This window comes from Pristis pectinata, chromosome 18, assembly GCF_009764475.1.
Source record: "Pristis pectinata isolate sPriPec2 chromosome 18, sPriPec2.1.pri, whole genome shotgun sequence".
In the NCBI taxonomy this organism is placed as follows: domain Eukaryota; kingdom Metazoa; phylum Chordata; class Chondrichthyes; order Rhinopristiformes; family Pristidae; genus Pristis; species Pristis pectinata.
This window is the reverse complement of record NC_067422.1, coordinates 39,531,014-39,548,762: the sequence shown is the minus strand read 5'-3', so window position 1 is coordinate 39,548,762 and position 17,749 is coordinate 39,531,014. Positions and strand designations below refer to the sequence as shown.

Below are 17,749 nucleotides of genomic sequence, written 5' to 3'. Positions count from 1 at the left end.
GCTTTCCCACGACAGACTCTAGATGATGGGCTGCAATGGCTTGTTTTCACTCTCCCCTTCTTTATGCTAGGCCCGTAACACTTGCAGCCCTTTAGCCTTCCGGAGACAGTTGTGAAACTGAATTAAATTAATTGTAAAATTTGAAGGCTGCAATCAGTATAATCTTGCAGATTGTCATAGCATTGAATGAGAGAATCAGCCACAATCTGATGAAGCGCCACAGATCCGAAACGTAGACTGTTTCTGTTTCCACAATTGCTGAGTTTTTCCAGAATTTTTATCTGTTTTTATTCCTTAAAGAAGTGTACAGAGGAGAGGTCCAGAAAGGGTATACCACTGCTCAGGGAAGCAGTGGTATACCCTTCCTGGACCTCTCCATTTGAAGGTAGTGGGTCAGAGTCCAGATTTCAAGAAATGTGGCATACACATTTATTTGTTGGGTTGAGTGAGGCTACAGAGGTGGAGGGAATTGAGGCAGTGATGGAATCTGACACAATGACAGGTAAGGCAGTGGACATCCAGTGCCCACAAAACAGTCATGCTTTTAATTGTTTGGAAGGACCGATATTGAAAATAAAGGAAATTGGAACTATTTTACATTGCAATGATTTTGGTTGCCATTGGAGCCCAAATAGTGACGGTACAGGGATTCTCATCAACCTGGTGAAGAGAGACAGCAAAGAGTGAAGAGATGGAGAAACTGGACTGTGAATCTCCTCGTCCTCTTAAGTAGTCCCTCAGGACCTTTAAGTTGTCACAATTCAGTGGCTCCCAGTTCTGTCACATATTATTCCTCCTCACATCTCCTCCTTACATCAATCGGGATGTTGCAGAACACAGAAAGGTTATTCAGCTTGTCAGTGACCCACACTGACCTACCACTGAGATGCATTGTATGATTTCAAACAACCCTTCATGTCCTCTCCTCACCAACCTCAACAGTGAAGACCAGTGAAAGAAAGCCTGAACTGAACATACTGCATCAGAAAGAAACTCATTCAAAACCAAATGGTAGAACTCCCGAGTGTCACCTGCCTCAAAGGACCAGGTGGTTGCAGACAGGGTATAAGTGATGTGGCAACATGACACATAAGTGGCAAGTCAACCACTCCTCTGCCTGTAGCTGCAATAACTTGCATCAAACAATGAACCACAGCGTCATATCCTGCCCTTTTTAAGATAAAATCCCTTCCTGAAAAGGCCACATAATGGCTTCTGAACCTCAGATTCAGTTTGTAAACGTTGTTCCAGCCACTGCAAGAAGACCCATGCAAATGTTGCAGGAACAGGCTTTTGTAGCCTCCTGCATGTCCTCACAGCCTACAAAGTTGGGTGTACCATGTTGTGGCAATGGCCTTAAGCAGAGAAGGTTTCCCTCTGCCACTATTATAGGTCATCAGACCATTGAGAAGAAATTTAAAAAGGAGTCTGTGAATATTGTTGTCATTGTTTTTAATCTTCTTGTAAATAAAACTCTGATTAAACTTGGAAAATGGTTATCCTTTCTACAGATCTCCTTGAGAAGCCAGTGGAAGACCTGATGATGAATCAAAGTGAGGATCTGGGACAGATGCGACAGCAGTCTACACTCATAGATCAGACCATAGCAGCTCTGGGTCCTGGGAAGGTAGGACAGGTTCCCTCTCATTCATGTGTGCTATCCAAAGATGCACAGCCTCACTATACTCTGCGATAGGTCTTCAGGCATTCTCCTCCTGTAAGGTGTTCAGTAGGACATACCCTGTGGTCAGGACTTTGTGGGACACTTTCTGGGGTGAGGGACATTGTTGAACATTCCCCAGGGTGGGAATTCTGTGGGAAACTCCCTGGGATGAGGACTCTGGGGGACACTCCTGGGATGAGGGACTCTGGGGGACACTCCCTGGGGCTACAGGTGATGGGACACTCTCTGGAGTGAGGAGATGTGGCACTCTTCCTGTGGTGTGAGGTCTTTTGGGATTATTTCTCCCTACATCATGCCATTTGTGAATCCTCTTTTATTTCAGGGGTTGGGTTCTCCTCCTATGAACTGCTTTGTGGATTGCTCCTCAGTACTTATGTTCATTTATTTCAAAAGTATACTTTACTTATAATATATACAGTAAAATACAGTACCATCAATTCAATACTTGCTGTAATAATGCATCAATGCCATTCATGTTTCCTCTTTAAACAATGTATCATTGAAGCATTTGAGAGGCAGTTACACAGGACTCAGCCCTTCAGTTCCCAGTGGCAGCAGGACCTGAGACTGTGGTTCTTGCCCACAACCTTCGCCGTTGCTGTACCGAGCTCCTGCATCTTTGTTTGTGTCACTCAACAGCATTTGCTTGTGGACATCTCCTTACACTAGAAGACAAACAAGTTTTAGGCACCTTTTACTGAGCTGATGATCTTCCAGCAACAGTTGATGTTTGTCTTGGTATGCTTCCCTGGGAACAGCCCATAGATCAGGGAATCCTCTGATAGCTGCTCAGTGTCTTGTCAAGGACTGCATCTCCTTTCAGACCTTCTAGGCAAACACGCAGATCACCTTCTCTGCACTGCAGCCACCTCAAGGGCAGCACGTGTTGGGACTGAGGCCCCGACTGTGCATGAAGAATCTGACATAGAGGGCCCCTCTCACTTCAACCAATCAAGGTCTTGGTGCTTGCCTGTGAGTTCTAGCTGTGAAGCATTCTGCCAAATGACTTTGACAGTCTGCCTAGGGAATCATCCCACAGGATCCAGGACCTTCCAAGCTGGCCACTATCTGATGGACATGGTCAAAGGTGCTGTTCTGCAAAAGTTTTTCTACGAAGGACAAGTAGTGCAGCAAGGTCCAACTGACAGCATGGCAATGAGGCCAGGCCCATCCTTCACAGCACCAGGGACGGGTAGAAGCTCATCATGCAGTAACACTTGGTTTCTCCATACCCAGGCTCTACGCACAGCTTGATGCAGCCACACACAAAGGTGGCCATCAAGATGAAGGCCATGTTGAATATGTTTTTCCTTCCTCAGCATGAGACACACAGTGGGCACACACACTCCTGTGAGCAGCACCAGCAGCACACTATGCATGATGTGAGACTCCATGGAAACATCCCTAATCATGCTCATTTCAGGGAGGAGCAACAACTCATGGCTAGGCTGCAGAATGATGCTAGGTTTGTTGTTTATTGTGATTTAATGAATAGAAAACATTACCTATTCTCTTTCAAATGCTTCAGGGTTACCGCATTGGGAGTGAGTTTTGGAGCCTACCACCAATGATTGGAGACGAATTAAGTGGTGTCAGGGCCACTCTGAATCAGACAGAGCGTGGTTTCCCACCACCTATTGTTCACATCGGGAAACCTCAAACAATCAAGAAGGAAACTGGTACTTTCTAAACCTACCTTAAAGTGGGTGAATTTAAATTAAAGGTTTCTAGAAATTAACTGATGTTAACGTACAAAAGGTTTGGTTTAATTTCTTTGGAAAAGCATAGATCTTGGCAGAAGTGAAGATTTCTGCATTATGGCTCATAGACCAAAGTGCTTAGAAATCATCACCAGTATCCCACACTTCCCATCTTTTGGTTTTGGGTAATCAATAATCATGGACATCTCCTAGTTCTGACTAATTTTCCTTGGTTTCACACTGAAAATCAGGTTCTAATCAGAACCTCATCAAACAAGATCACTGTTTATCCGCCCTAATAATCACCTTGCCATTCTCGTGTTCATTCTAGCATTCAGTGCCTTACTTATATTCTTGGGAATTCTGGGCATCGCATAGGTCCTTTGGTCTATCGTCCAACACATTACTCAGATTATTAAATAGCACCCCAGAGAAGTGGCAACAGCTTGCTGGTGCAAGAGCAAATGGCCCTAACTCAGGAGGATAGCGTTCATGCTCCCACCCTAACCAGTGTCTTCCTTGTACCTTAGCAGCAAGTGATCCCAGAAACCCAGTCAAAAACAGTGCAGTCTAAAGTTGGGTCTTCTAGGCCCAGTGCTGCTTGAGGACACTCCATAACCATCCACAGTCCCCTCAGCTGGAGGTCAGCACCCTCTAATCAAATGTGCTGCAGCTGTTGTGAGTGCACTTTGCCTGATCACTAGGAGTGTTGCAGGCACACAGTGGACAAGCACTTAGGGAATATGCAGGACTGATTAATATTGTCTGCATTTTTGCATTCAGTGCTGGCTTGTCTATTTGCATTAAAGTACACTATTAAATAGACTCTTGACTGTGGTTAGGATACATGTTTTAGAAAAGATTTAGAAGGATACAGGTCAAACGCAGGCAACTGGGATTAGAGCAGATAGGCATCTATGTCAGCATGGATGATTCAGGCTGAAGGGCCTGTTTCCATGCTGTATAACTCTATGAATCTATGAATCTCAAAAACTATAAAAGCTGCATCATGGCAATTACACATCACAGCCTGTTTGCTACAAAATACATTCACTGCTGCATCCCTCCAATCCCAGCCTTGTGGACATTCGTTATGTTTATCCATACCCCTTTTACCCAGGTAGCTGGTGATGCATTTTCCATCAGAAGTGTTCACACATATCTTGGAGGTATTTTTCAATACAAGCAGGCTGCACACCACCACAAATTAATGCATTAATTTTTTTAGCATCTTAATCAGTCCTGTTAATGCCCAAAATATGCAACTTTGCAAAATTAATGGTCAACCTTCAATGCTGGGAGGATTGTACCAAAACAAACAAGCACACTTATGGAGTCTAGCCTCACTGTGGTCAGGGCTATGGGAAAAGCATGGGGGGAGTAGAGCTGATTGGATGGTGTTTGAAAGACCAGCACATGGGCTGACTGGCATCTCACGAGATCCTGTGGCCGTTTTCCAGCTTTGTTATCGTCTTGTACACTGGGAATTGACATTTGTTTTCTTAAATGGAAAACCAAAGATACAGATGGTGTTATTGCAATGCTGACGCAGTACTTAACAGGGCAGCAGATAGATTGCCCTTGGCTCCACTTAATGGATAGGTTTGAATTTGTGATTTCATTTATTTTAGGTACTGACTTCCCTAATGGCAAAAAACACTCCAAAAAATATAAATCGGAAAATATGTACCTGAAACAGCGATTGGAAGAGATGAAGATTGTTTTGAGACAGTTGGACTTCAAAGAACCGGTATGCTTGCCAACCACAGAGAAGTTATGACTGTCATTGCACCAGTGCCAGCATGTTACAGCAAAAACGTTGTGTGACGTGCCTCACATTGTTCATCAGCACTGAGAATGCCGCTATTATAAACAGACCTTTGCCGTACCCCAGGGATTTACAATGACTGATCTGTACCCAGTAGTATTATATCCCTCTGTTATACAACAACTGAGCTGTATCTGCCATACTGCATTCCATATCTGAAAGGATCATGTCACTTAACCTATGCTCATTTGTAGACTAACAGCCACCTTGGAAATGAAGTGAGATAATATGATAAGCTGAGATGCCATTGCCTAATCCTTGGAACCTCTGCTGTAACATTCAGTAGTAATTCTCTGTAGCTTTGCAGGTAGACAGGGTGGTGAAGAAGGCTTTTGGCACGCTGGGCTTCATCAGTCAGGGCACTGAGTATAGAAATTGGAAGGTCATGTTACAGTTGTACAAGACATTGGTGAGGCTGCATTTGGAATATTGTGTACAGCTTTGGTCACCCTCCTATAGGAAAGATGCCATTAAGCTGGAAAGAGTGCAGAGGAGATCTATGAGGATGTTGCCAGACTCAAGTTATGGAGGGAGGTTGAGCAGGTTGGGACTTTATTCATTGGAGCCTAAGAGAATGAAGGGTGATCTTATGGAGGTGTATAAAATTATGAGGGGCATAGATAGGGTGAATGCACACAGTCATTTCCCCAGGGTTGGGGAATCAAGAACTAGAGGGCACAGGTTTAAGGTGAGAGGGGAAAGATTTAATAGGAACCTGAGGGGCAACTTTTTCATCCAGAAGGTGGTCAGTATATGGAATGAGCTGCCAGAGGGAGTGGGTGAGGCAGGTACATTAACAACATTTAAAAGGCAGTTGGACAGGTAATGGATAGGAAAGGTTTAGAGGGATAGGGGCCAAAGGCAGGCAGCTGGGACTAGTTTAGTTGGGAATCTTGGTCAGCATGGACCAGTTGGGCCGAAGGGTCTGTTTTCCTGCTGTATGACTCTTGTAGTACTCCAGCATTTGCAGCTTTCCAGCCTTGAGGGATATTTAACCCTTCCTTCCTAACCCAGCATCCTGCACTGATTCAGCCTTTGTTGCTTTCCTATGGATGAAGGAACCCCAGTCTCAGCTATACCCTGACCTCAGGACCATTCCAATCCACAGCACCAACCCAGACTATAGCTCAGTGCTTGCCACCTATGTTTTGTTTATTATTGATGGTTGCAGGGACTTTAGAAGATTTTCCATTGTTGTAATGGAGAATGATACACTGTTCGATCAGTGTTCACCTTATTAGAATGCTTTTGGTTTTGCACTCAGAATCCACACACATCATCTTCAGGAAGTAGGAGTTCTCTTCACTTCTATCAATGGTGTGCTCGATGCCAACCACAGATTATCAACATGAAGTCACCAGTTTTGCCAGTTGACTGCTAAATCCTGGATTAATGGAGCATTTTCTGCACACAGGACATTGATCAGCTGGAGGTCATTGGAACTGGGCGGCCCTATAGCTCGATATCAGTGGAACACTTCCCCATTGAGGATGATCACTCCACTGCACGTAACAAAGAGAACATGTAAGCAACATAGTGCATCTGAGGAATTCCACACACTTGTTCTGCATTTAGTGGAATGACTTACAGTCTAAGGTGTATCCTATTTATGAATGAGGAGGCGTGTTTCTCGGATCATTTTGCCCTTTCTCTCCCTCTCTTTTTGTTTCCCTCTTTCTACGTTTTACAGTGTAATATACGTGCATTTGTCTCAAGATTCCACACATTCTCACAAGCCTGTCTTAGGTGTCTTTCTCTCCGTTGTGTCATTGACTCTGCATGTCTCTTTCTATTAGGTCTTCCTTTCTTACATCTATTTGGATACTTACAGTGGATAGAATTTTACCTTCCCAATGTACACTGGAAGCAGTGTGGGGGTAGGAGCCACCTGTTTGGAACATCAGTGCAACTATCATTGTAATACAGTAAGCCATTCAACTCCCCACCGAACTGTATCGCAGTGCTCAGCAGTTCTTTCCCGGCATATCCTGAGGCTGAGCCTGCTCCTGCACAAGTACAAGTGCAGCAGTCTATGATAGGTCCCTCACAGGCCCCAAATACTGAGGATGTCAGCCATCAGAACAGTGAGCGGCCTGCCTCTATATGTACTGAAACAAGGGGATTACACCATGCAGGACTTCAAGGCTTTGGACGACTCAAGATTTGTATTTGCACAGGAGTAAATTCAGTTATTTGGACCCACAGAAATGAATATCGACTACCATCACTTCCGGTTCTGGAACAATGTTGTTTGTGTCCAGAATGTGGTCTTTGCACTTTGTGAAATGGTGAGACAAGCAGGGGGCATGATTGTTGGTGGAAGTTCGGGCAAGAATGTGGGTTTGCCATCCTTGCAAAATTATGGAGTTCTGGAGCCTGAGAACGTTGAGGGCATGCCAGGCATCCAGAGCAGTACTGACCTGCACTCCTCTTGCATTGCCTGCACCTACTTCCCAAAGGTGAGTGGATTGTTAGGTTAATTGGCCACTGTAAATTGCTTTTACTGTGTAAGTAGTGGTAGAATCTGGCAGCAGCTGATGGGAATAGAAAATGGGATTATTGTAGGATTACTGTCTATTGATGCTTGGTGATCAGTGGGACGGTGCGCTGTGCAGCATCTCTTTATGTCTCTGTGACCTTCTCCTCATTATGCCCCTCCTTGAAGAGGCTCTTCCTCCTCCAGCCCTTGCTGAGCTGTTTTATGCAGAGCGCAGCAGACGACTAACCTCCTGGTGCATATTGAATAAGGTCTTCAGATACTAATAGTTTACCCAATGAATATTGTGTGTGGTTTTGGCAATTCTGCTCCCGGTCCTCATTGGTTGGGTCACTCACGGGTATTATCACCCATGTCTTAAAGCAGCTCCCATTGTCTGTTAGCAGCTACCCAGTGTGTCTCATTGGAGCCATGAGGATGAACTGGCATTGCTCAAAGGCATCATAGCAACTGCCTGGGAACCTTGGATTTTCTCGTGGTTATCTTGGAGTGGAAGACATTCTAGTTGTTTAATGTTCCTGGGTGGTCTGTTGGTAGCTTGATAACCACATGTGTGAAATTTATGAAACACTGTGTGAAGCTATCGAGAAGTGAAAACCCAAGTACCTACCATTCTGAATGACCTTATTGGTAGTAATGTTGATATAACTGCCAACCTTGCTAGTGTACTGTGAGATTCTGCAGATGCAAAGTCAGGTTTAACTTAAGTAGTTGGCAAGCCATTGCCACACTAAACATCCCAAACCCACATTTCACAGCAGTTAAATTACTTCCTGTATGTCAGCAATAGATGTATTTGTCTCATCTATTTTGAATTAATTTTTCTTTGACAGTGCTTTCTTTTCTAATAGTGCTGTGATCAATTATTATGTGGGGGTGTGATTGATTGATTAATAGACAGCAATGATTGATCAATGGGTGATGATATCATTGTCCTTCAGTATGACTTATAGTAATTATCTGTTCTTTTGGTTCTTTTTAGAGAATTGCTGGAGGACTACCCTGACATCATTGAGGTACCAATCATTGGTCCATCCATTATGTTCTGTGGACATCCGGCTCGTTGGCTAAACAATACCAGCTCTCATAAGGTGCAGGTGTTACAGTCAATCCATCTTGACAAATCTTGTTAATAGCTGGGGCATGTCGACAGTGTGCTAGTTAAGTCACAATGGCTCCTTTTACCTTTTGAGCTTGTTTCAAATCTAGACTGTATTTTTATCAATCCATAACACAGGTGAAGTATAGATTGCTCAGAGGTTTAACTGAGGTGCATTATCAGGGCACATCAGGGGTAGTTACTGCCATAATTTTATAGATGCAGCCAAAATGTGTTGGTGGTGCAGGGAGAGGGTTTTCAGGTGGCTGATGAGATGACAGTTAAGGTGGTTAGTATTAAACTGAAATGATGTTTGAGCTGTTCACATTTAGGAAAGTGAAAGATATTCCACTAGTCTTTTTTTAAACCAAAATAAACTTTATTCATAATAAAAGACAAGCTATATATAATAATAAGACAGTGCAAGCCTTTACATCCTTGTACTGATCAATCATTAGTGTTACCTTTTTGTATAAAAAAAACACAGTACCGATACCACTCTTGTGGCTCCCTGGGGTGATACCCCATCCCGTATTTAACAAGCCTTGTGAATGTTGTAAATGCTTTGGGGATCAGGACTTCAGTCCCTGCCTCAGAATACCGGCCTCTGATGTGCTTCCGCAACCACACTAAATACATGCTGGTCCAGGTAAGTTTTCTGCTCAATGGTAACCGCTCACAATATTGATGCTGGGAATTCAATTATGGCAATGTCCTTGAAGTTAAAGAGGAATTAATCATTCTCTTGCTGCTCATGGCCAGACACTTACACTGAGCCAATGCTAATTACTGGTTATTAACCCATACATTGTCCAGTCTTGCAGGCACAAAGTGCTTCATTACCTGAGGGTGATTTGTCAGTCACTCACTGCATGACCAGAGAGGATGTCTCGTCATCATCTCCCCAGTCCTCTTCCTTCTCCAGCTGTCCATCTGGAGGGGAAATGTCCACATAATAGATAATTTGAGAGAAAATAACAAATTATCAAAAAGCGGTAGCTTTCTCTACAACATATTGGAGTGCATCACCAGCACAATCTAGGCATACAAAGTGTTGTGTCAGTAATCTTATCGTGGGCTCCACTGTAATCTTTCTGGTTATGGTGCTCTCACTGTTAGAGCACTCTTCTCTTGCTTCTGCAGCCATGAGAGGAATGACACCCAGGTATAAGGAGGTTAGAGCCTGAACTCGGTAGCCAAGTATTAGTCTGGCATGGTAACTGAAGTATGGTGAGCATGACTGAATGCTGCATTATAAATTCATAATGCAAGCTCTACTCATGCCTCATATTAACCATTTTTGGTTATGATTGAAAATAAATTGGACATTTCAGGAATGAAACTTTTCACTATTCGATAAAGTTCATGTTACATGGCAACATGCTTAACGTGATTGATGTGATGTGTGTGCATTCGTCAACTGCTGCATCACATCAGCGAACCAGCAAACGCACTACCTGCTGAAGGAGAACAATTCATATAATCTCCCTGATGCAGCAGTGGGAAGTTTACTGGGAGACATTACCAAAGCCTCCCAGCCTGGAAGCAGCCAGAAGCAAAAAATTAAGAGCCACTGTTACTGAGGGCAAAGCAGTTTGGGCATGGCTCTGTGTCTGCAGAATACCTTGTTCTCTATCAGCACCTCCAGGGACAGCTCAAGCCTCCAAGAGGTACTGATAGGACATGAGTTGTCTCTACACTCTGGCACATGAGGACCTACAGACCAGAGCCCTTCTCCTCCCTTTGCCACTCCTGGTAGCCTGGCCCAATATTTGGGTGCTCTCCTTCTCCTCCATCTTATTGTGCAGGAAGCCCAGTGGAACAGCCACCAAACCTCCCACACTTGGCTGCCTGAGGGATTGCTGGTGATTCTGAGTCCAACCGTAGCACTAGTGGCTGCAGATAATGAACACCTCCACTTTTAAAGCTGCAGCTATGCTCTCATTCAGAAGTAGCTGGCTCTGATAGCTAATCACTCACAGAACTGGACCTATAGATATGCACTAAAGCAATTAGTGGCATGGTTGGTGCTATTTGATATCACAGTAAGACAATGAGCTTGGCACACAAATTTTATGATGAATTGCCATGGGCCAGTCATCCATCACATCTGCAGTGCCCATTTCCTAGTGCAATCCAATTTATCCCAACTACCTCTCTAACCCAAAGCACTTAGACCATTTAAAGTGTACTACCATAATAAAAACAGAAAATGCTGGAAACCCTCAGCAGGTCAGGCAGCGTCTGTGGAAAAGGATACGGAGTTAATGTTTCAAGTTGAAGATATTCTGACAAAGGGTCTTCAACCTGAAATGTTAACTCTGCTTATTTTTCCATAGATGCTGCCTGACATGCTGGGTGTTTTCAGCATTTTCTGTTTTTATTTCAGATTTCCAGCTCCTGCAGTTTTTTGATTGTGAATTACTGAAGAACCCTACTGCTGCCTCGTGAGATCAATCAACCATCACACGCCAGGGGTTCAGCTTGAGATGTTTGGAGAGTGGTAGATTGTCCAGGTTCCCACAACCAGTTGATATATTGTTGAGAGTGTAACGTGTGGATTTTGGCTTTGGGAAAGGTTGAATTAAGCTGAGTAGCCCTCCCTGGAGTAGAATTAGCTGCAGGCACCATGGGGGCTCTTCATGATCAATGGCTGGCTTGGTGTGAAAGGACAGCAGGTATCTGTAAAGGTATATCTTAGGTGCCATCTTGTGAGAAGACCTAATGAAGAAGCCTTGCTCAAGTGATTGTTAGTTGTAAATCAGCCACCAGGTAGAAGAAGGAAGGAAGGCAAATAGAAAAACCTCAGAGTGCGTCTCACTCCAAAACCATTTCTCTGTGTTGGCAAATTTTGGGGGTGGATGTATCTTTGTGAAATCCAGCCAGAGCCAAGATCACACCACAGGGGGGTCTCAGCTGCACAAGGGGGGAGGGAGAAGGAACAAGAGTGCATTAGTGGTAAGTGACTTGATTGACAGACATTTCTGCAGCCATAGATGTGAATCAAGGTGGTGTGGTGCCTCCCTGGTCCCAGTGCCAAAGACATCACAGAATGGCCGCAGGGCATTATAAAGGTGGAGGGTAAACAGCAGGAGATTATGGTCCTCGTTAGTATAAACAAAGTAGGTAAAAAGACAGATAAGGTCCTGCAACATGAATTTAGGGAGCCAGATTGCAGATGAAAGAGCAGGATCTCTAAGGTTGTAATCTCTGGATTATTTCCAGTAGCACATGCTAGTGAGTACAGGAATAGGAGGATAGGTTAGATGAAAATGTGGCTAAAGAGATGGCATGGGAGGGAGGACTTTAGATTTCTGGATCATTTCTGGACCACTCCCTCTGGCAGCTCATTCCATAAATGGACTGAATAAGAATTTCAATCCTGAGTTGAGACTGAACAGACTGGGTTCATTTTCCTTGAAATGGGGGAAGCTGAGAAGGGACCTGATGGAGATGTAGAAAGTTATGAGGGCACATATAGGGTAGATTTTACAAAATGTTTCCCCATAGCAGAGGTATCTAGAACCAGAAGGCACAGATTTGTGGTAAGGGGTAAGAGGGGATCTGAGGAAGAACTTTTTCACCCAGAGGATGGTTGGATCTGGAATACGTTGCCTCAGTGGGTGGTGGAGGCAGGTACTCTCACAACGTGAAAGGAATGTGTAGGCAGGTACATGAATCACCATGGCATAGAAGGCTATGGACCAAGTGTTGGCAAATGGGTCTAGGAAAGATAAGCATCTGATGGTTTGCTTGGACATGGTGGGCAAAAGGGCCAGTTTTCTGTACTGCATGACTCTATATGCTACACTACCACCATGTTTTACTGTTTCCCCAGGATGAGGTTGGTATGATTGTCCGACTCACGTTTGAAGCAATGGCAGGTGATAGGGCCAGCTCCTGTCTGGAGCTGGTAAATGATGGAACTACTGTCATCTACTATAACTGGAAGCGTCTGCCTGAGCCACAACATTGTGTGAAGCCCCCAAGTGACACTTGGATGCAAAGATTCTACTTCAATACCAATTCAGGTATACATTGATTATCACCAATGATGGTTCAGATCTGTACCTGGCCTTGAATACGTTGATTGGAAAGTGTAGAGGCAGCACTCTTCTGCACCTAACCTGCACTGAAGTGCTCAAAGGGATATTATATAGAAAAAAAGCTGTTTATCTCAACCAGACTATGAAGGATTTCCTTTTAGATTCATAGAGTCATACAGCACAAAAGCAACCCTTTGGCCCATCCTATCACTGCCAACCATCAAATAACATTTATACTATTCCCATTTACCAGCATTTGATCTATAGCCTTCCCTGCAGTGGCGATCCAAGTGCACATCTAGATACTTCTTAAATGTTGTGAGACTATCTGCCTCCACCACCCTCTCAGACTTCAACCATTGTCTAGGTGAAAAAATTCTTACTATATCCCTTCTAAACATCTTATACCTTACCTTAAACCTATGCCCTCTGCTTATTGGCACCTGTGTTCTGGGGAAAAGTTTACTAATGTCTTTGTACACCTCTGTCAGGTCACCCGTTAGCCTTCTCTGCTCCAAGGAAAACAAACACAGCCTATCCAGTCTTTCCTCATAACTGAGGCACTCCATCCAGTAGAGCTGCTGCCTCACAGCTCCAGTGACCTGGGTTCGATCCTGACCGCAGGTGCTGTCTTTGTGGAGCTTGTACATTCTCACTGTGACCATGTGGGTTTCCTCTGGGTACTCCCACATCCCAAAGACTTGCAGATTGGTAGATTAATTAGCCATTGTAAATTGTTCCCGTTGTGTGGGTAATTCATAGAATCTGGGGGAAAGTTGATGGGAATATAGGAAGAATTAAAAAAAGGTGATTAGTATCAATGGGTGGTTTATGGTTGGTGGGGATGGTGGGCCGAAGGGCCTTGTTTCCGTGCAGTTTGTCTCTATGACTCTATGAACATCTAGGTAAATCTCCTCTGCACCCTCTCCAGAGCAATCATGTCCTTTCTACCTGGTGGTAACCAAACTGCACACCACATTCCAAATGTAAGCTCACAAGTATTCTATAAAGCCATATCATAACTTCCCTGCTCTTATATTCTATGGCCTGGCTAATGAAGGCTAGCATCCAGTATACCTTCTTTACTGCTCTGTCTACCTCTGCTGTCACCTTCAGGGATCTAGAGGCTGCACACCAAGGTCCCTCTGTTCCTCAATACTCTCTAGGAATTTACCATTCATTGTCCTCTCCCTATCGGACCCCCCAAAATGCATCACTGCACACATATCAGGTTGCAAGTATTTTGTCAATTAATTGAAGCTTGTTGATTCAAATTGCACAATTCCTGATTATTTCTGTATGCCTTTCTCTTTACCAAGGGGTCATTCTTCCTGGAGAGACAATTAATTTACCATTCACCTTTAAGTCACCAAACGCTGGGATCTTCACTGACTTCTGGGAGTTTTGCACCCACCCGGTGCTGTTGGCAGGGGCGTCTCTGCAGGTGGCACTGTGGGGTGTGGCTCTCTTTGCAGACAGGAATGAAGGAGCAAGACAACAGCTACAGGTCAGTAACACCTTGGGAATTCACTGTCTGCTGGCTGCGTGATAAAGTATTGAAGCACTGAAGTTGTTAAACTCTCAGGACATCCCAAAGTATAACAGCTGGTGAAGTATATTTGAACTGTTGTCATTAACTTGGTGTAAGTCACTAGGTTGTGCTATTTAATTAACAAGTAAGCAATATGAAAGGTGGGTAGTAGAGTGGCGCTGCTGCCTCACAGCTCCAGGGACCCAGGTTTGATTCTGACCTTGGCTGCTGTCTGTGTGGAGTTTACACATTCTCCCTGTGACTTCATGGTTTTCCCTCCGTGCTCTGACTTCCCCTCACTTCCAAAGATGGTTGGGGGCTGACTGACTAATTTAAGTCGCCCCTAGTGTGGTTGGTGGCTCATGAGTTATAAAGTCATAGAGTCATAAAGCACAGAAACGGACCCTTCAGCCCACCACTTCCGACCTCTTCACCCACCTACACAAATCCCATTTGCCCACATTAGGACTGTCTCCTTCTATGTCTTGCCTATTTAAGTGTCTGTCTAAATGCCTCTTAAATGTAGTGATTGTATCGGATTCCACCACCTCCTCTTTCAGCGCATTCCAGATATCACCCACTCTCTGTATAAAATATTTACCTCTAAGATCCCCTTTAAATGTCCTACCTCTCATCTTAAAACTTTGCCCTCTTGTTTGTGATACCCCTACCATGGGAAAAAGATTTTGACTATCTACCCTATCTATGCCTCTTATAATCTTACCTACCTCTATCATGTCACCCCTCGGACTGCTTTGCTCCAGGGAAAACAAGCCTCCAAGCTCCAGCCTCCAGCCTCCAAGCCTCCAACCTCCAAGCTCTCACAATAACTAAAGTCCTCCAATCCAGGCAACATCCTGGTGAACCTCCTCTGCACCTTTCCCAGTGTAACTACATCCTTCCTTTAATGTGGCGACCAGAATTTCACACAGTACTCCAAATGCAGCATAGCCAGTGTTTTGTAAAGTTGCAACATAACCTCCCAGCTCTTATATTCTATGCCTAACCTCTGAAGGCAAGTATGTCATATGCCTTCTTCACCACCCTACCCACCTGAGTTGCCACATTCAGGTAACTATGGACGTGAACCCCTGGGTCTCTTTGTTAATCAACAGTCCTTAGTTCCCCAACAAGTCAGCCATGATCATATTGAATGGCAGGGCAGGCCTGAGGGGCCAAGTGGCCTACACCTGCTCCTGTTTCCTCGTGTTTTTATGTAACTGAGTAGGAGGAAACACCAATGTCTTTAAAACTCATTTTTCAAATGTTGATGCCACAGAGAAGGCCCTGAGAGGATCTTGGTCATCCAAAGGGACTGTTACACTGGGGCTACACCTCCTCCCTCACCACCATCTGGGGACCTAAACAGCCCTTCCAGGTGAGGCAGACATTCACATGCATTTCCTCCAACCTTGTGCATTGAATTCAGTACTCCCAATGTGGTCTCCTGTACTTCACTGAGACCAGGCGCAGACCGGGCTACTGCCCTGCTGAGCATCTGCACTCTCTCCACCTTGGTCTTCTGCAGCTGCCAGTTGCCAGCCATTGTAGTTCCCCTCCCCATTCCCACACTGACCTGTCTGTCCTCAACCTCTTGCACTGCTGGTGTGAGGCTAAACGTAAACTAGAGGGACAGCACCTCACAATCCATCTGGGTAGTCTAAAACGCGATGGCATGAACATTGAGTTCTCCAACCTCAGGTAACCTGCTGCTCCTCTGTCCCTTTTCTTCACCTCCTGATCTACCCAGTTCCTCCAACACCCACCCCAGCCCCTATCACCCTGCTTCTTTCCCCTTCTTCCCCTCGTCTACCCTCTCCATCTGCCCATCACCCACACACTCCTTTCACTGGGTCCCCTCCCCCCACTGTTCCCATTCTGCCCTCCCCACCTCCCTTATTTGATTCCATGCTCCACCTTCCTTTCCTATCAGATTCCATCATCTGTAGCCCTTTGTCGCCTCCACCTATCACCTCCCAGCCTCTGTCGCCATCTCCACCCTTCCCTCCCCCATCTGCCCGTCACTCCTCCTCACCTGGATCCACCTATCACCTGCCAGCTCTTGCTCCACCTCTTCCCCTCACCTCTTTATACTATCTTCCCTCTATCTTTGTCCAGATGAAATCCATTGTCCATTTCCCTCCACAAATGCTGCCTGATCCCTGTGTCACTGCCTGCCACTCAGAAAAAGACCAATTTATTCCTTTTTCCTCTTGCCAACCAGTCCTCCTTCCATATCAACACCTTAATCCCGATCACACGTACTTTAATTGTACAGGCTAACCTCTTCTGTGGGATCTTATTGAAAGCTTTGTGAACGTTCAAATACACCACATCCACTGCTTCTTCCTCATCCGTTCTACGAATTGCATCCTCAAAAACTTCCAGCAGATGTGTCCAGCATGATTGCCCTGTCACAAATCCATGCCAACTTTGTCCCATCCTGTCACTGGTTTAGAAGTGCTCTGCTATAACATCTTTTATAATGGACTCCAGCACTGTCCCACCACCCAAGTCAGGATAACTGGTCCACAATTCCCTGTTTTCTTTCTATCTCTTTTAAATATTGTGGTTACATTAGTTCTGATCCAATGGAATCTAAGGAATGTCAGAAAATGACCATCAATGCATCCACTATTTCTAGGGCCATTTCCTTCAATACTCTGGAATGCAGTACATCCAGCTCTGGGGATTTATCCATAGTTAATTCCTTCAGTTTCCCTAACACGTTTTCCCTACTAATACTGATTTCTTTTTGTTCCTCCCCCTTACTAGAGACAGTGTTCTCTGATATTTCCAGGGGGATTATCTGTGTCCTCCTTTGTGAAGGTAGAATCAAAGTATGAGTTCTACCACTTCCATGTTCGCCAATGTAAATCCCCTGTTTCTGACTTTATGGGACCTGTATTTGTCTTCACTAATCTTTTTTCTCTTCACATATCTAGAGAAGCTTTTACAGTCAGATGTTTATGTTCTCTGCTTCCCCTTCCTAATCTATCCTGCTTTGCTGAATTCCAAACTGCTCCCAAGCTTCTCCCAAACTTTTTCTGGCCATGTTACATTTCTCCCCCTTGGATCTGATACTGTCACTCATTTCCTTTAAAATCCATGGTTGAGCCACCTTTCTTGTTTTGGTTTTGTACCAGACAGGAATAATAATCGTTGTAATTCATCCATGCGCTCTTTAAATGCTGCAGTTCTCTATCCAATTTCAATCCTTTCCCAACCTATCACAACCAACTAGTGCCTCATACGTTCTCTCATTCTCCATCTTAATGAAGTATTTTATCACGTTCTGATTGCTGCTCCTCAAGGAACCCCCACTCAACAAGACTGGTTATCAATCCTTTCTCATTACACACTA

At 44.5% G+C, this 17,749-nt stretch overlaps 1 protein-coding gene across 1 annotated transcript in view; it reads left to right on the top strand.

Moving 5' to 3' along the window:
• Window positions 1-17,749, top strand: part of mycbpap (mycbp associated protein) — a 110,135-nt gene that overhangs the window by 42,349 nt on the left and 50,037 nt on the right. The window contains exons 6-12 of the mRNA XM_052033357.1: window positions 1,512-1,627; window positions 3,213-3,363; window positions 5,016-5,134; window positions 6,627-6,736; window positions 8,692-8,800; window positions 12,647-12,839; window positions 14,174-14,361. Coding sequence (XP_051889317.1) covers window positions 1,512-1,627; window positions 3,213-3,363; window positions 5,016-5,134; window positions 6,627-6,736; window positions 8,692-8,800; window positions 12,647-12,839; window positions 14,174-14,361 — 986 coding nt within the window. The remainder of the gene's footprint in view (window positions 1-1,511; window positions 1,628-3,212; window positions 3,364-5,015; window positions 5,135-6,626; window positions 6,737-8,691; window positions 8,801-12,646; window positions 12,840-14,173; window positions 14,362-17,749) is intronic.